General features: G+C 36.7%; 1 protein-coding gene across 1 annotated transcript in view; it reads left to right on the top strand.

Moving 5' to 3' along the window:
• Positions 1-20,383, top strand: part of Grip163 (gamma-tubulin complex component 6) — a 916,232-nt gene that overhangs the window by 10,905 nt on the left and 884,944 nt on the right. The window contains exon 3 of the mRNA XM_090384619.1: positions 17,648-17,803. Within this exon, the coding sequence (XP_090240745.1) occupies positions 17,648-17,803 (156 nt within the window). The remainder of the gene's footprint in view (positions 1-17,647; positions 17,804-20,383) is intronic.

Below are 20,383 nucleotides of genomic sequence, written 5' to 3'. Positions count from 1 at the left end.
TATTTTTTGAATGCAGATTCTTGAATGAAAGGAGCTCAAAGTTCAAAAGGGAGCTTCAAAAATGCTTAGTTCCATACGATGAAATTCACAAAGATTTATCAAGCAAAAGCAAACAAACCCAGATTACTGATTTTTTAAAGAGAACAGACGATACGTGAAATCTAGAATGGTGTATTTTTGTTAGTTTTTGGAATGTAACCCCTCCCCCTTTTTGTACTTTTTCTTAGTCCCGTAAAACATGGTTTCGTACAATATGATATTTTATAGGAACCCAATAACCTTGCTATACAAGGGTTATCTGTAATTCATTAAAAGAATAAATTTTTTAAAAGTTAATTGGAAGAGGCCGACCACATGGTTATTCATTATGTGGGTATGAATTAAGTAATCAACCCTAATATACTACATGAAAAATTAAGTTGTTTAAAGATTATTGAGTTAACTAGATCATATGTATAGCTTAGCTTAATTTTCAGCACTCACCTCGAAATTAAGCTAAGCTATACATACGATCTAGTTATTACCTTACAGCACATAAGGACTCCTTAAAAAATCAAGAGATTATTGAGTTTTATTGAACTTCTATTGAACACTTCAATAGAACTACTTAAACAGTTTTGTGATTTTTCAGGAAGTTGATATTTCTTGTTGTCAGGTTTAGAGTCAGTTAGAAAAATTTCAGTGAATATCGTTATGAGGATTATTATCAATTTAATTATAAAAATAATACTGATATGACTAATTAAGGGAAATTATTAGGAAGTGGAAAATATTGAAATGAAATGATTGCTTTTCTGTAGAGTGGGCAGTAGGAAGATTGGAGTTGGAAAAAAAAGCATGGAAAGTTGATATTTTCTTGGAAATTTTGAACTTTTTCTCATCTTACTTTCATCTTTATGTGTATATGAACTTGTACAGAAAAACTGAAAAATTTATTTTTACAAAATATAAATCTTTTTAAAACTTCAGGTGATGTATCATTCTAACTAAAATGTAACATTCCTATCTCCTTACAATACTGTTTTATTTAATTCAAAGTCATTCACAATTGTTAGTATCAATTTTATTTTTTATGCTTAAATATTGTTGGGAACAAAATTGCTTTCAGATACATGTGTATAAAACTGTGATACGATACACATGCAATAGCGGAGGTGCCTCCGTAGCCAGGTGGGCAGGAGCAGCAGTGCGTAGCACACGCTTCTTGATTAGACCGGGGTTCGAGCCCGTGACCACCAAATATGGAGGGTATGGTAAGGTCAGAGAATGACCACCGCATATCCCCGGAGCAATATGGCCTTAGTTGTTAATGCTCCTAAAAAAAAAAAAACGAAACCAAACCAAACATGCAATAGCAAGGAGTGTGGAAGTAAAAAAGAAAAGAGAGAGGAATGAAAGTTACGTGCTGGTTTTCAGTTCTAATATGTATAGTTTTCATGATCATTGAGTATGTTTATTATCATGAATTTGTTGAATGTTGTTAGGTTGTGATGGTTGCTAGGTTCTACCTGTTTAGCTTGTACTTGAAACTTGTATTGTGCTTTTGATAGTTAAGCATGTTAGTTTAAGCAAATAATTTTTACCCTTCTGAAGCTCCTACTGAGTTTTTTTTTTTTGTTTCTTGGTTGTATTTGTTCGGATGCAACTTAAGAACCACTAAACCTAATTGCTGCATAATAAGTCATTGTTCTTTTGCTTCCATCTGTTACTTTACTGTCAAGCTGAATATAAAACTATCAATTGTTCTTTTGAAGCTTTTTTTTTTTTTTTTTTTTTTTTGTTGAGCAAAGTCAGGAACCAATCACGTAGTCAAAACCAAGTCTTTTAGCCTTAAAAAGAAATTACTAGCTTGAACCTCACATTTTTAACTATTTCATTGTATGCACAATTGTTAAAAAAAGACCCAGAGGCAAGAAAGCTGGAAAAAGAAGCAGTGCATCAGGAGAAACTCAGACTATTTCATGGGAAGTGTATAGTCCTAAATCAGCAGCCTTTGCTGGATTCTAAAATAACAAGAAATCTCGGTTTTAATGACAAATTTCATGTTCGAATAACACCCTGAACCCCAAATTCAGTGTGTTCTAAATTAAAACTTCATGATGCCTCTACTCAGGGAAATCAGAAATAAGCAAAAAATAGGCAGCCCCGCTTATTAAAAATCGAATGAAATAATAAGAAACTGTGAAAACTCTCTTTCAAAACGTAAGAAGTGTTCATAATAAAATTACAATACTTGACTGATGACTCCCCCCCCATCAAATTACGATCTTACCATACCACATGCTCTTTTTTTTTTTTTTTTTTTTTTTTTATGTGAACCCCAAACACGAGAGGTATTAGAACCTATAGTACTTAGTACCGTGCTTGGGTTGGAGATTGAGAAGACGAAAGAAGATATTTGTTGACATTGGACTTGAACTTCTGTAGATTGTAATTTTCAGGAAATACGTATGAAGGAAGAATGTTGTTCCAGAAAACAGCAGTTGAATGAATAAATGAGGAAGATGAAAAGTTGGTTCTGTGGGTTTGAAGTTGGACAGTAAATGGATGTTGGCTGGTAGCGGCACGTGTTCGGACTGTTTTGAAAGAGAGAGCGGGAATTATAGAAGCCAATTCAGAAGAACAGTGCCCATGGAAGTATCTGTAGAAGAGGCATGCAGCAGAAACAGTGCTGTCTATGAGACAGCGAGTGGAGAGACTCTGTTAGAGACGAATCATTAATTAACCTAACTGCCCTCTTCTGAATGGAATCAAGAAGCCTGAGAGAGGTTTTGGGGGCACAACCCCAGATGTGGGAACAATATTCCATGGCAGGACGGATTTGCGATTTATACAGAGTGAGCAGCTGTTTGGAAGAAAAGTAACGCCGAGAGCGAAAGAGAAAACCAAGTTTTTTAGATGCAGAGGAAGCAATATTTGTAATGTGCTTGTGCCAAGAGAGATTAGAAGTCAGGGTAATCCCCAAAAGAGATATATCCTTTTGCCTAGAAATTGGAGTGTCACTAAAGATAAGCATAGGAGCAGAAGAATCCTTTTTGCGAGATATAAGACAAGACTGAGTTTTAGAAAGGTTGAAATCAACTAAGTTGTCTTTGCCCCACTGGAGAATTACCTGAAGATCGGCATTTAAGGAATTGGTAGCATATTTTCGAGAAGTTGAAGCTGATTGAGCAGGACAAGGTTTCTCAAAATGGAAAGTTGAATGCAATGTGCTATCATCGGCAAAACTATGGATAGGATTTCCAGTCAATGGAAGAAGGTCATTGATATACAAGAGGAAAAGAGTGGGGGAAAGAACTGAACCTTGGGGGACACCGGCATTAGTGGAGAAGTTAGAAGACAGAGAGCCATCAACCATCACCCTCAGTGAGCGATCAGAGAGAAAACTGGATAACCAATTACTAAAAACAGTTGGCAAACCATAAGATGGAAGCTTGTTTAGAAGACCTTTATGCCAAACACGATCAAAAGCCTTTGAGATGTCAAGAGCAACTACTTGTGTTTCACCGAACCTTTCCATTGAATTAGTCCACAAATGGGTAACATAAGCCAGAATATCACCAGTGGATCGACACTGACGGAATCCATACTGGTGATCGTTGATCAGACGGAAGGTTTCTAGGTAGTTTAAGAGTTGGCAGTTAATTGATTTCTCCATTACTTTAGAAAGAGTAGAAGTAATTGCAATGGGACGATAATTGGATGGGAGGGATTTGTCACCCTTTTTAGGAACTGGCTGGATATGAGCAAATTTCCAAGCAGAAGGAAAAACACCTTTAGAATAAGAAAGTGAAAAAAGGCGGCAAAGAATAGGAGTAAGTTCAGGAGCACAGGTTTTGAGAACAAGTGGAGAAATTCCATCAGGACCTGGAGCTTTCTTAGCATCGAGATTCATCAAAATCCTTCTGATATCCTTTTGACGGTAGACCACAGGAGGCATTGAATGGAGTGTGTTGGGAATGGTGGGAGGTGTTTTACCAAGATCATTAATACATGAGCTGGAAGAAAAATGGGATGCTAGCAGGTCAGCTTTATCCCTCCTTGGCTGAAGTGACAACAGAATCATCTGGTTTGGACAGAGGTGGGAGCAGAGATGGACAAAAGTTGCAGCCAATAGCTTTGGCAAGAGACCAGAATGCTCGGCTACCATTAGGACAAGAAACAAGTTTTCTACTCTTAGCCTGTTCAAACTCTAGTTTGGACTGATTAATAACTGCTTTTCAATTGTTGCGAGCTTTGGTGTAGGCAGAAAATGAAACTGAAGAATTAGAGACAAGCCAATTACGATATGCAACATTCTTCTCTTGGACAGCCTTAGCACATTTATTGGAAAACCAAGGTTTAGATAAAGGACGAGATTTTAAAGTGGAGTGTGGGATAAAGGATTCCATTCCTGCAAGAATAATTTCGCTGACATGATCTGAGCAAACGTTGACAACAGAACTTTTGAAACAGTAATCTGATCAAGGAAAAGAAGAAAAGAAGTCTCGCAGGTCATCCCATTTTGTATTCTTGTAATGCCAAACAACACGAGGTTGGGAATAGCCATGAGATAAAGGTTCCATTGGAGAAGAGACAATCACCAAGTTGTGATCTGAAGTGCCTAAAGGAGCTCTCACTTCGACCGTTTACTTAGAAGGGTTGTTTGTGAGAAAAAGATCAAGCGTATTGGCTGTATGATTAGGATTGTCCGGTATTCTTGTAGGTAAATGAACAATCTGTGCTAGGTCATTAGTAATTGCAAAAGCCTCAGCATCTCGACCTGCTGAGTCGGTGTGACTAGAAAATGGAAGCCAGCTGGGGTTGTGAACATTAAAATCACCAAGGAAAATTACCTCACTGTTAGGAGAGTTGGACTGGAGAAAGTCAAGTTGCAATGAGAGGAAGTCAAAGAGCTCCAAGTGATTAGTCGAGTTGGGAGAACGGTAGAGACAACAGATGAATTTGACACAATGAGGTAGAGAGATTTTAAGGCAGAGAAGATCAAAGAGAGGAGATTCCAAATTGCCAAGTCTCTGACAGGGAATATCAGAACGGACATATGCACAAGTACCACCTTTGAGGCAAAAGGAATCATACAGCGAATAATTTGGGCATCTGAGATGAGCAGTAGATGAATCAACCGATAACTGAGATTCTGTCAGAAAAAGTACATGAGGTTTGGCAGACTGCAAGTGGAAATGGACATCTTTGAGATTAGAATTGAGACCACGTATATTTGTGAAATGAATTAGGAGTGAATTAGGAAGAATTAGGAAGTCTGCTGGTATTCCTCAAGGAGGCACCCCTTTTGACTGACTACATTCGTTGTTCTCCAACTTTTCTTAATATCACATGAACACGTTATTTCTAATGCAGATGTTAAAATCTTTGTCGCCTCTCCTCCAGTCCAATAATTTATTATTGCATAAGACTCATATGCAAAACTCTGAAAGATTTATATTCATACTTTCATTCCTTTAGTTTATCCCTTAACCCATCAAAATGTAGTAATCTTCAAATTTCTCTTAAAAAGAAATTCTGTCATTCATAGCTTCTCTCGATTCTCAAATTGTTTCTCTTGTCCATGAACATAGGGATCTTGGGATTTATTTTGACTCCAGACTTAATTTCTTCAGTTATGTAAACTATCTTCTGAAAAAAACCTAATGAAATCTATTTAGTTTGCTAAACAAAATCTGCAACATATTCACTCTGCCCATTTTATTATAAAATATTTTTTGACAATGCTTTGTTCCAATGGACAGGTGTTCATGCTGCTCTGAACTATATAGTGTAAATACATAGTGTATAGAGCAGCGAGATTTTTTTTTGAATGCTGGTTTCTTAGCTGGACTTGTTTTATATCACTGAACTTGTAAGATTGTGAATTTTCATGATCAACTGTCTTAATTATTGTGAAATTGCTTTTTCAGTTTGATACAACAGTCAGTTTTTTTTTATATAGATTATTTTGATAGTATGAATCAGAGCTGTAATACTCAATATGTTCTACGTTGATAATGATATTAGTAAATTAATAAGAGGAGTTTACCTCAATATAGTACGTGGAACACTTCCGTATGATACCCTCCAGAAATTAAAACGGAAAAAACGAAAAAATCGACAACTTACCGGTACATTAAAGTAAAATATAAATAATTAAAGTAAATTATAAATAATTAAATAATCAATTTAACACAATTCAAAACAATTAAAATTCAAATTAACGCAATTAAAAGAATCTAACGAAAATATTCGTTTTGAATATTTTCGTTAGATTCTTTTAATTGCGTTAATTTGAGTTTTAATTGTTTTGAATTGATTTTGAATTGTGTTAAATTGATTATTTAATTATTTATAATTTACTTTAATTATTTATATTTTACTTTAATGTACCGGTAAGTTGTCGATTTTTTCGTTTTTTCCGTTTTAATTTCTGGAGGGTATCATACGGAAGTGTTCCACGTACTATATTGAGGTAAACTCCTCTTATTAATTTACTACTTATATAGATTATATAACTTTGACATTCACTGCCCTGAAATTTGGGAATTTGTGGCATGGAAACTTCTCCAGAGCTTAACCACCTCTTACCTCTTTGTTAATCAGAATGCCATTGCCTGAGAAATACTTTCTGTTTAATCCTATCTTTGTTTTCTTTTGTAAACTCCCTGAATTTTGAGTCTGCCTTATGACTCTGACCAGAGCAGCAAAGCAAAAGGCTCAAGCTAATGGGAGTGCTGTGGTTCAGGGGAGAACTGAGGGGGGCAGTTGCCCTCTGAATCACAGTCTTTTAAAATGCACTGTTTGCTTGATGTTTGCGGAGCAGTGGGGTACGGGACATGGTACTGCCAAGGGGGATGTCTTTGTGTGTGCACGATGTAAGGAGTGCAAGGAAATCAGGCGACAACTCAGCGTTGTTATGGGCCTTTATGAGAGCTTGAAGGACAGGGTGGATGCCCTCGAAGGATTAAAAGTGAGGGGCCCATCAAGCTCTCAGCTGCCCACACCAATGCCAGAGCTTGCACTTGGTCATCACGCAACACAGCGGCAGCCCCCATGGCAGAATGCGCTGGTCCCAAAGGAACTAGTAGTTGTTGGTGACTCTATTGTCAGGGAAACTGGAAACATGCTTTGTAAAAAGGATAGGTGGAACAGGACCAGGGTATGTCTGCCAGGGGCAAAGGTTGATGACATTGTAGAGCAGATATCATCTTTTAAGGGCACAAAAGGTGATATGGTTGTACACGTTGGCACTAATGATATTAAGAGTAGGAGACCGGCAGAATTACTTAACAAGTACAGGTCACTGTTGAAAAAAAGCCGTGAATTAGGGTTGAATTTGAAAGTGTCTGCAATTCTGCCCAGACACGATAGGAGGGAGTATATGATGAGAGCCCTGTCGATCAATTCGGCCCTGGAAGGATTGTGCAAGGCTCAAGGGGTAGAATTTTTTTCAGCCTGGTCTGTACTTGTTAACAGGAGACTGCTTCTACAGGGATGGGATACACTTAAATAGGAAGGGTGCAAGAATGTTTGCTGATGCTATCGAGGCAGTGTTAGGTGGTTCGGAAAACTGCTAGATTGGGGGGGGGGGATACAAGGACTAATAGATTAACAGTAGGCACTGGCAGAGGTGAAAGTGATTCCTGCACTGCTTCTATTGGAATGAGCCGCAGCCTGGAAAATAAGATGCAGGATATTTCAGAGACTGCTGGGGATCACTGGGGTACAAATAAACACATAGGTTGTGTTAGGGTAGCTAAGAAAAAGAACAGGTGCATGTATACTTGCGTGTACACCAATGCTAGGAGTTTAGTAAATAAATTTGATGAATTTGAGGTTTTGCTCAAAACATCAAAGGCAGATATTGTGGGGATTTCAGAGATGTGGTGTCACACAGATATAAGGAATGCAGAACTGGAATTTGGGGAGTACAATGTCTACAGAAAGGATAGACAGGGTAGGAAGGGAGGAGGGGTTATGCTATTAGTTAAGAAATACAGTAATACCCCGAAGTTACACGATAGGTGGGTCCGACGAAAATCGCGTAAGTCGAATTCGCGTAAGTCGGGGTACAACTTTGCATATAAATACATATAAATTTTGCTTAATTGGGACCAAGGACTAACAAAAACACTAGTTTAGAAGAAAAATATTAATAAAATTGCAGTTCTTTATACATATTAATACAAAATATGTATTAAAAAAACAAATGACTTACGTTAAAAAGTTATTTCGATGTCGATGGCTTCATAAAATCTAACAAATTCGTCTGACGACACAGCGCGTTCCTTTTTTTCACGCAGAATTTCTTCGTAGCAAGCTAATAATTTTTTTATTCCTTGCTTTGTAGCTATAACGCGTTCTTCGTTGGAGTCTATGTTTTCTAAAATTTTTAAGCCCTTTACAATTGAGATCTTTTCAATTTTCAACCTGTCAAGTTTGCAATTGTCATGTGCTTTTCGCCGTTGCTTCATTTAGGCCTGTAGCACGTGCAATATCACATGGTCTTTCATTTCGCTCAAAGCCTTTCACAATTTCATATTTTTCTCTAATGACAGAGGCGGACTGGCCATAAGCCTTACCGGGGAAACCCCGGTGGGCCAGTGTGATTTTGGCCATAAACCATAGTGTGAGGCCACTATAAATTTTCCCGGGTAAGAATTTTTGATCCAGTCCGCCTCTGTTTATCGATAATTGCTTTTCTTTTTCTCTCTGAATCTGCAGTGTCTTCACCAGGACGCTTCCTTTTCACACCTTTTAATTTTACTAATTTTTAGGGAATAAAGCACAATTACAACACGAGGAGCACGCTTGATACGCATAAACAAAGCTGCGTGCATGTAGCAACTGAATAAACAACACCATAAAGGCAGAGATACACTATTAACACCTCACATTTCTAGGGGTTACTACCATAAAACAATAAAAATCCAGTTGCGTTTCTGCTAGTGAAATCTGTTATAAACTGGTAGTAAACTCGATCTAATTGCATTTGCGATTATACCGATAGCTGGAATTGTGTTGGTTTTTACGTTATTATGGTGAAATGTGTTTCCCCTTCACTGATACATAAAAGCAGCAAAGTTGAATTTTGTTCATCTTTCGCTCTCAGTCTCTGCCGTCGCACCGGATATCGATAACATATGAAAAACGACCTTGAAGATAGTGGGCGGCAGCGTTGCCAAACGAAAAAATCAAGAACCGCGTAACTCCGAGTTCGCGTAAGTCGGGGTATTACTGTACATAAAATCCAAGGAAGTGAAGCCAGTCGACACTGCTGGACAGTGCAGTGTTGAGTCAGTTTGGTGTGACATAAGCATTGGGAGATCAAAATTGAGAGTAGGAGTGTGCTATAAGCCTAATGACTCTGATGAGTATAATAAGAAACTGTATGGGGAAATAGAGTGGGCCAGTAAATCAGAGTCTTATAATGGGGGATTTTAATTTCCCAGATATTGACTGGAATTTGGGAGCTGGTTACACACACTAGCAAGGCTTTTGTGGATTTATTGGATGATTGTTTTCTACATCAGCATGTTTGGGAGGCAACTAGAGGGAGTAATACTCTTGATTTGATTATCAGTAGTGATTTTTCATGCATTAAGAATCTGCAGGTAAATGAACCACTAGGTGGCAGTGATCACAGTGTGCTGAAGTGGGATTTACTCAAAGAGGTAACTACCATTAGGGGTAAAGGGAGGGGTTATTGCTTTTGTAAAGGCGACTACGATGGACTGAGACAGTATTTAAATTCTATACAGTGGGACCAACTGATGATGTTACCAACAGCAAATTCAAAATGGGAAGCATTCAAAGAACTTATCTTGGAAGCTACTAGGCTTTACATACCAACTAAGAAATATTGTTCAAGGTTTAGGATCCAGTTCATCATCAGGTTCATTCGGACAGCCACAGGAGCATTTCGCACATCTCCAGTCCAAAGCGTCTACGTTGAAGCAAATGAACCATCCCAATCTTTTCGATGTAAGCAGTTGTCTTTACATTACGCCTTTAAATTGAAACCCTGCCTGATCATCCCACGTGGGCATCAGTTTTTAAACCACGTTGGGAAAATCTCTATGACGCCCGTCGGACTGCCAACAGACCTTTTGGTATTCGGATTCAAGGGCTATTAAATGAACTGAACATGACGGTAGACAACGTTGCCCAGTCACCAAGGCAACTCCTTCCACCCTGGTATGCACATTTGCCAATGTGTGACTTCTCCCTCAAGATCGTGGAGAAGGCTAATACACCGGCGGCCGTCTATCAACAACTCTTCGCATCACATAGAGAGCAGTACTCTGACTTTCTGCCAACCTATACAGATGGCTCAAAGTCAGAATCTTATGTGGATCTGCTGTCGTATTTCCTCAAAAGACGTTATCATTCAAGATCCTGCAAGAAGCTAGCATTTATACTGCAGAGTTGCATGCAATTGAAATAGCCCTTGAGTTCATTATAAATAGTGATTACCAAAGGTATATGATTTACTGTGATTCATTGAGCGTGTTACAGGCTCTTGTATTTATGAGGTACAACTCTCATCCGGTCCTGTCCCGGATCTGGCAGATGCTTTGTTCTGCCTTTGAAACAGAATTTGACATTCGCTTCTGCTGGATCCCAAGCCACATTGGGATCCGGGGAAATGAATTAGCTGATACCGCTGCCAAATCAGCCATTTCCCTGGATAGTCATTGCCTGTCAGTCCCCTTATACAGACTACAGGCAAATAATACAGTTTAAATTATATTCCCAATGGCAAGACTCTTGTCATGGAGAGACCGCGAATAAACTACACCACATTAAGCCTGTAATCATGCAATGGCAGTCCAGTCTACGCAGGGTCCGAAAAGAGGAAGTTGTTCTTGCTCGGCTCCGCATAGTTCATAGCCATCTAACACACTTCTTTTTGCTGAGGGCGGATGGCCCACCTATGTGTGAGACGTGTAAAGTTATTTTAACTGTTTCTCACGTTTTTATTGAATGTCCTGTCTTTAGACAATCTTTTTCTAGAACTTTTAATAATCTGGCTGAACCATTTACACTCAGTCAGATTTTAGGTGACAGAGAAAACATGTCTGACGTTTTTAATTTTTTAATCTCGATCAATTTATACCCAAAGATTTAAGTTTATATTTTTTACCTTTTTGACATGGTAGCCTGTTCTAAGGCTGATCAATATTTTTATATTAGTTTTATTTTTGATTTGGCGCATAATGGCCACAGCTGCCAATGCGCCATTAAAAACCAAACCAAACCAAATCAAGGTTTAGGCCTAAGTGGATGTCAGATGAACTAATGAGACATATGGCAGAGAAGAAAAATGCATGGGATACATACAAATTAACACGTGACACAGAAGCCTATGATAGATACAAGTTGATCTGTAACCAAGTTACAAAGGAGGTTAGGCAGGGGAAGGCAGATCATGAGAAATCTTTGGCAAGGGATGCAAAGAAAAACAGCAAAGAGTTCTTTACTTATGTAAACTCTAGAAGGAAGGGGATGAATCAGATTGGTCCACTTGATATCGATGGGGCAACTGTTGATGATCCTGCTCAGGTAGCTAACAAACTGAATGAATATTTTGCATCGACATTCACACATGAGGAGTTATTCAGCGAGGGGAATGCCAGAGGTGTATTCAACTCTGGCAGTAAGCTAGAGAATCTTGTAATAACTGAGAGTAAAGTGGAGGAGAAATTGTTGAAGATAAATACAAGAAAGGCACATGGGGTGGATGGGATTTATCCAGTCATATTAAAGGAGGCAGCAAAGGAAGTAAGCAAACTCTTAGCCATAATTATGAGAGCTTCCTTGGACTCAGGGGAAGTACCCATGGACTGGAGATGTGCAAATGTGACCCCAATTCACAAAGGAGGATCAAAGGGCGACACAAGTAATTATAGACCTGTTAGTTTAACTTCTATTCCTGGAAAATTAATGGAGGCACTGGTTGAAGAAGCACTGCATGATCATCTAGACAAGACTTCAGTTATAGCTCAGACACAGCATGGTTTTGTTAAGGGGAAGTCTTGCCTGACCAATTTGATTGGATACTATGATGCAGTCACAAAAGAACTGGATGCAGGGAATAACTTTGATATTATATACTTGGATCTTAGAAAGGGTTTTGATACTGTTGCACATGGAAGACTGCTGCACAAATTGGAGCAGTGTGGCATTGGAGGCAAATTGCTGCTATGGATAAAGGGGTGGTTGAAGGGGAGAAGACAGAGAGTGGTAATCAATGGACACTGCTCATCTTGGAATAATGTTATTAGTGGAGTCCCTCAGGGTTGAGTATTGGGTCCATTATTGTTTTCTGTATTTATAAATGATATTGATGATGGTATATCAAGCTTAATGTCCAAGTTTGCAGACGATATGCAGGTTGGCAGGGTTGTCAAGGACACTACTGACACTATTCTACTGCAACAGGATCTGGAAAGGTTGAGCAGATGGGCTGAGAGGTGGCAAATGAAGTTTAACATTGACAAACGTAAAGTACTACATATGGGAAACAGCAACCCCAGAGCAACGTATCAACTCTGTGGTACTACACTGACAGTGGTAGAGAATGAAAGGGACCTGGTGGTAGTTGTGCAGGCAGATATGAAGTTTTCTGAGCAGTGCAGACGGACTGCAAGAGTAGCTCATGGTGTATTGTCGATGATATATAGGAATTTTTCTAGCAGGGATAAGGATGTGATTATTCCCTTGTATAAGGCAATGGTCAGACCACACCTAGAGTACTGTATACAGGTCTGGAGGCCTCATTTCAAGAAGGATGTAGAGATGCTGGAACGAGTACAGAGAAGGGCAACAAGATTAGTGAATGGAACAAAGGGGTGCTCTTACGAAGAAAGGGTTAAGTTTTGCAAAGTACAGTGTCTGGAGACTAGGCACCGGCGAGGTGTATAAAACCTTGAATGGTTTGTGCATGCTCAATGCTGGTGGGATTCTTCCTCTTGCTCAAAATAATCACCTGAGAAGGCATAAATTCAAATTGAGGAAAGACAGATGTAGAATAGAAGTGTGGATTGCCTTTAGCCAGCGGGTAGTTGGTTGGTGGAATAGACTTCCATCCCTTGTCATGGAAGTTGATAGCCTAAATAAGTTTAAGGCTCAGCTGGACAGGTATTTCGAACGAACAGAGGGGTGAAGTGGAAGTGGTTATTTTTTATTATTATTATTTTTTATTATTTTATTTATTTATTTTTTTAAAATTTTTTTATTTTTTATTTTTTATTATTATTATTTTTTTTTGCTGATGCTGCATAAGCTTGCTTTCTTGCATCAAATGCCTCTACTAATGCTAATGCATGGTTAACTGCATAAGGCGATTTACAATTCACAATAAAACTTTCTTTCTCATGAGCAAAACTAATTCAAGCAAATCTCAGTGAGGACAAAAACAATCAATGGATTGCATCCTTTCTCTTCCTACACCTATATTTCATACTAGAATCCTTTTCTTTTATTAAATAACAATCTTGTTTTGGTATACTTACTATAAAGCTTTGGTATACTTACTATAAATCATTAGTTTAATAAACTAATGCTTTATTTTAATTTTTTTCTTATGCTTTTCTTGAAACTACATATTTTTTTACAAATTATTTTATTCTTATTTTGTTTATTTTATTAATCACTGTGTATGTAAGCACTTAAAGCCATTCCATGTCTGTCCCAGGGTGTGCTCTGCTTGTCGTTATGTACAGTATGTTGCATCAGTGTTTGGGCTGTGCTCTGTAGCACACTTGTCCAACCTGGCTTGGTCAAACACCTGTGTTTCCTAGTTCACTTTGTATTGGCATGGCTTACTGTTATATACTTCTGACTGGTAAGAAATTAACAGATATATATTATTTTTATTTTTATATTGCTAAGACAAAAAAAAAAAATAGGAAGATGTCATTATATCAAATGTAATTTTTGTTCTCTTTGATACCAAGAAAAATAAAAAAATTGAAACACACCAGAGGAGCAGTTTTCTATCACAAAGGTGTTTTAGGTAGGATATAAAATCCTTAGGATTTGCTGAAGATGAAGCAGATAGGAGAGAAAAAAATCTTCTTGATTTGAAACTGCCATTATAGCTTCTGAATTGACAAAAATTATTGTGGCCTATGAAGGAACATATGAATGAAAAATGTTAACTGTGTTTCTGAACTTAGAAAGAAAATTGTTTTAAATGATTTTAAAAATGTTCGTAAAAAGAGTTTGTTGGAAGCTTGGTACTTAATTTTAAGGAGGAGTCTCTGTCACCACCAGTCGAGTCCAGAAAGTTAGTTTCTTTTAGAAATTGTAGTACTTGTATACTTTGCATATGCTGTTTTCAAAATCTTACCATGTAAATATTGCATTCAGAAATACCTTAGTTTAAATTTTGCAGAGGGTAAACTTTGAGTATGAGAAAATAGATCAGTTTATTTAGCAAAACCTTTTTTGGATGATTCCTTGACTAGTGCGATAATCGAGAGAAACCAGACTTTGCCAGATGTAACAATTTTCTATTTTTTTTTTTTTTTTTTTTTTTAGTTTTTGAAATACTTTCTCTTTAAAGGGGGCACAGATAATACGTGGAATAAGAAAATTGTCAAACCTTTAAATAAATGACTGCCCTATTTTTATGTGGTTCGTTATTTAGTGTTGGTCTGAGAATATTTTCGGTTTGTGCAAGTCAAAAGCCAGAAGAGCCCACATAAGGAGGCCATCTACATACAAAAGAAACCTACCTAAATTAAGTTAAAATGCTAGTAATTCTGTAATAATCCTAGAAAGGAATGGTAGTTTACAGTGCCAGGCAGAACTATTAAATATTATCCATAGAAAACAGGAAAATTTCTGAAGATAATACAGTTATATACTCAGAAAGCCACAGAGAAGGTATAGGAGAGGTGAGGGGAAGTTTTGTCTTTCACGTCACTACATCGGCCATGGGGCCAGTGTTGGAGCGAGTTTTCTGGACCTCTATGTGTTGCTAAATGAAGATAGGGAATTCAGGTGCTCCTAATATTTTTTCACCATCAGTGCACTTAAGTTTTGAACATTCCTCTAGCTTAATATATCCATCTATTGGTAAAATAGGACAATAATCTTGTATATCCTGAATATTTTAAAAGGGGGGAATCACCCCACCAATAAAATATGATTTGGATTAGTGTTGTGTTACATTAGAGATTTCAGTTATGTAAATTCGCTTAAAATCTCTTAACGCCACAAAAACCTTTCTTGATTCTACAATTGGTTTTTCTCTGGTGTAAATGAAGTTAGCAGAGAGAGACAATTATTTCAAACAAAACATGTAATATAACAAATTAATAAACAAACATACATCACACCTTCCATCCATGAAGATTAAAATGTTAACCCCTTCCTGGAACATTTTTTTCCGGAAAATGTGCTGTAACGGATCGACTTTTTTTATTTTACAGATTAAAAGTATGCATCATGCGAATACTCATTGTATAGTTTTTTGTATTTTTTCTTAATTTTTTCGTAGAAAAAATGGGTTAATTATTCCCCACATGGGAATAATTAACCCATTTGGGCTATCCCGAGTTATCTCATGTATGCCAAAAAGTGTGCAAATTATACAGATTTTTTTTAATAAATTAGTGCTTGAACTAAAAGAAAGGCACAGAAAAAGTCTTCATTACTCATTATATAAATAAATTTAAAAAATCAAGTGGAATGCACAAGCAGTAATCACAAACTTAACTACATTCTGACACAGGGCTGCCACATGTGGACAAGTGAGGTAAGCATTGCTTACGGGCGGAAGGTCAAGAGGGTGCCAAAATATTTTTCAATATTGTTTTTGTGAATTATTTTCGTGGGTTCAGTATTCTGCATTTAGGGCGGCAAATTATATTTTGCTTATTGGCGGCACAGGAATGCGTGCTACTGTTCTGACATTGCTGTACAATATAAGTAAAATGAAAGCCAGTCATTTGTTGCCAGGCGTAAGAAAATCCTGAGAAAACTCTGGATTTACCTGCCTAATGCAAAATTAGCCAGATAAATGCCAGAGAAAATACGTTTCAGTCCTAAATTTGGAGGTATTATTGTTTGCTTCAGGTATTATTGTATCCCGAGATATTTTGTGTTGTTCCAAATAACTTTTAAAACTAAAAACGAGATATCTTGGGATAATCCTGAAGCGGTTAAAGACATGAGATTAAAGACATATGAGACATTTATGAGAATAAGTCAACACAATAATTAGTTATAGTGGCCCATATTATAGTAATTTCACTTAAGTAGCCATCGTTATTGCTTTACATAGAAAACGCGTTATTGGAAATATCAGTTCATTAGCCCTATCTGTTAAGTAACCAGAATACTAAGAAACACAAGATTTCCTCTCACGGACAACTTCCTCCAGACGAGTTGGGCGGTGGCCTTCATCTCGATGATGTCACAGACACCATACCGCAAAGAAATACGGTCACGATATGTTTTGCGCACGATGGTCAAAACTGCTTCAACGACACCTTCCGACACTCTCCTTCCCTTCTATTCTACTCCTGGAGAAGATCCTCCAGAGTTTACATAAACCTGAGATCTGATTGGACTCTCCAGTACTGGTCTTGTGCACCTGGAAGGCATGATGGAAGAGGAGTGATTACAATGTCCCCCCCCCCATCTCTCTCAATCTCTGTCTGGTCCTGTCCCTGACTACCTTGAAGTACCAAGCACATTTCCATAAGTGGCACAACTGCTGATACCCATGCGAGAGAATATCCACTAAAGGCATATGACTTATGTCCAAGCTAGGAGTGTAAGGCTTTTCTGTTTATAATTAATATAGGTTATTTTAAGAAGCAGCTCAGTAGAACTTTGTGAGAGTTTTGCTTCTATGCTTCGTTATAATGGAGTTGATAATTGAATATTACAAGTAAAAGATTCTGTATAAATCCTTAGTAATTGGGCATAACAAAGGAATAGGGAAGTATTCAAACAACAAAAAAGAGGTTAACTTTGTAATAAGAAATATGCAAAGGGTGGGAATTTTAGAAACAATTAAAACAGGAAAATGAACTCCATTATGACAAAGGCTTACCTGTTGGAGTGGCACTTGGATCTGAAGTTGCTTGAAGTACTTCAGCTGGAAAGTATGTTTGAAGTACTAAGCTTTTAAGGCCTGGGCTCTATGCATTTCTGGATTTTTTTTTTTTTTTTTCCTCCATCGGGATCCTGAATTGAGAAGTGTAGCGAAACTTATGGGCTGTTATCTGTTTGTGTGTACTTTCACTGTGCTTAACAAGGAAATTTAAGAAGCATAGACAGATTTTAAAAAGTCTAACTTTTTTTTGTCTATTCTCACTTATAATTTTACCATTAGTAAAAGTTAGTATAAGTAAAATTTTGAAGTTCTTAATGTGTAGTTTAATTCAACAACATGAATTTTGTATGTTATTTCCACATGTAATGGCTGTTTTGTTTCAATTTATTTGATGGATACAAATGAGTTTGAATGTTTTTTTGCATTCATAAGTTTATTCATCTTGTGACAGTATAGTAAAAAGAAACAGTTACATTTTAATTATTCAGTTGATAAGGCTGTTAAACTGTAATTTGACTGAACATCCTCCCCCCCCCTTATTTTGTCACAAAATAAATAAATTTCACATGAATTCCTTTCTAGGTCATTCTTCTAAAGAACCAATTTTAGCAGGATTATCTGTAGTAGATTATCTGGTTGCTCATATTTATCATCTTAGATTGTATAGGCATTATGATGATGCAAATTCACTTGAAACTTTGCTCAACAAACTGAAAGACAAAAGAGGTGTAATATCAGGTAAGCATATTAAAAGCTTAATTATATAGTCTTGTTTAAATTCCTTGTTGATAAATAATAAAAATTATAATATTTCTTTATTAAATATGATTAGTTTCATACAATATATGAAATAGTATACACAGTGGGCCACATATCAGTTTATTGAGGTATAATTTTTTTAGAAGTAAATTACTGAAAACAGTTTGAACAGTTCATTTAAATGTTTTAAATAACATCATGTAAGTATAACGTTAAAGTACTGTGGGCATGAAATTGACTTAAAGATCCAAATTGTACAGATTATTTCTTAGTAAACTGATATATGGACCACTTTGTTTATACTTGAGACAGCTTTTGCTGGAGGGGTTTTACATGGCTGAAAAACGACAGCTAAAATTTGCATATATTGCAGTTTTTTGAATTTATACTCTGAAATGTTTACCTTGAGCATAGAAAAGTGAGAGAGTTATAATAATATTTTATAGTAATTATAATGAAGTTGATAATGTAGTCAATCATGCTTTTTTAATGAATATCAAAAAAATATTTTTATTTTAAAAAAATAGTCATAAAATCCATTTGTTAAAAATAAAACACTGCACAAGGAAATTATTTTTCTTCATTTCAGCTTAAGTATAGTTTTGCTTTTATGCAAAAAAAGTGCTTATAATTATTTTTATGAAAATTTCATAAATTATCTTCAGCTGACTGTCCCTCTGTGTATTTAATATACACACATGCCAAGATCAGACGATTCCATTATATACATATAGGGTAGTCAAGTGCATTTTGCTGATTAAATTATTGCACATTAAATTTGGCATATATTTTTCCACTGATGTACATATAAAAATTAACTTAAAAATTATTAACTTGTCATTTAATCTTAAGATAAATAATAAAAATAATAAGATAATTCTATTCTGCTATACAATTGTTCACTGTGAGCCTAAAAGTGGAGCAGTTCCAAAAAATGTGACTTTGAGAGACAGATAAGTTGGTACAAATTTATAAGTTGATACAGTATAAAGATATTCTTCATCATTGAAATCTTTTTATATCTGCTGGGTTTACAGGTCACTAAAAACAATACACCAGATAATCATTCAGTTAGAGATCCAGCAAATTTACAGATCACTAAAAACATGCAATTTATTTGTCATTGAGTGCCTGTTTAAATCCATTTGATTTGTTGGTCACAGGAAGACTATCTGTTGTAGTAAAAATAGTCTTTCTGGATTTCTATCCTTCCATGCAGTCTTTGGCTGATGCTGCATAAGCTTGCTTTCTTGCATCGTATGCCTCTACAAATGCTAAAAAATGCTAAATGCTAAAAATAGAGGCCATGTAGCACCTTAAGGCATCGTAATTTCCTTTTCTGAAATTATAACCCATTCCTTTGCCTTTTACTACTGTTACCGCTCTCTTCATCATCCACTGTAGAACTCCGTGATCACTCCCTTCTACTGGTTCCTCTACTATCAGCCCTGTTATGTCATCTGATTCATGGGTGATGATGAGGTCTAGGATATTCTTTTCTCTAGTATTTTCCCTGACCTGTTGATACAAATAACAGTTATCTAATTGATTTAAAAATTTTGTTCCCCATGTCGAGTTTCCTTCCCATTTTCTCCAGTCAATTAGAGGCAAATTGAAATCACCCATAATAAGACATTGACACTTGCCCATTCCATTTGCATGTAGAGGCTTTCGTCATAATCTTCACAATCACCTGGGCTGTAGATTACTCCTACTCTCATTATACCTTTGTTTCCAACTATCTCACACCGCGGAAAGGTCAGGGAATGATCACTGCATATTGCTAATGCTCCTAAAAAAAAAACAAAAAAAAAACACCAGATTCTGTACTAGCACATGAAAAGTCTGAAACCGGGAAAGCTATCGTCGCACACAGGCTGCTTCTGATAAGAAGCATTATCCCATCACCCCTTCTATCTACCCTGTCCTTCCTAAATACATTATACAAGCTGTACTGAAATTCATCATCTCCTATTTCCAGGTGGAACCACATTTCCGTAACCACATTACTTGTTTTAATGTGGACTTATGTCCACGTTAAAACAAGTAACGTGGACATAAGTCCACGTTACTTGTTTTAACCAGCAGTTCAAATTCACTCATTTTATTGACGACACTTCTACCATTACTATATAAACAATTAAGACTTACTGTTCTTGTATATTTAACAACCCTTGAAGTTTTTTAGGCTTTCTTCCCTGGCATTAGCTGCCCGCTCACTTGAAACGTTTCTGCCCCCCGAACATCTAGATATTATGTCCAGTTGGAGAAACATAAGAACTCTTGAGGTATGTACTTTGACCAATATTATCAGATAAACACGTGTCAGTATTACCCACATCCCCCCCCTAACTAGCAGTTTCCCTGAATCTTTAAGGTATCAATAATACTGGCAAAAACTTTTGCACCACCTTTGTTTAAGTGTATCCCGTCTCTACAAAACAAATTCCTTCTACCTACATAGAAATTTTCCCCCAAAAGCTTTGCAGAGTCCTTCAAGTCTTGAGTTAATCCACAAGGCTTTTAACATCTCTCCTATCGTGTCTGAGCAGAATTGCA

This window comes from Mastigoproctus giganteus, chromosome 11 (genome assembly GCF_048544385.1).
Source record: "Mastigoproctus giganteus isolate SK-2022 chromosome 11, ASM4854438v1, whole genome shotgun sequence".
Lineage (NCBI taxonomy): Eukaryota > Metazoa > Arthropoda > Arachnida > Uropygi > Thelyphonidae > Mastigoproctus > Mastigoproctus giganteus.
This window is presented reverse-complemented; position numbering and strand designations above follow the sequence as displayed.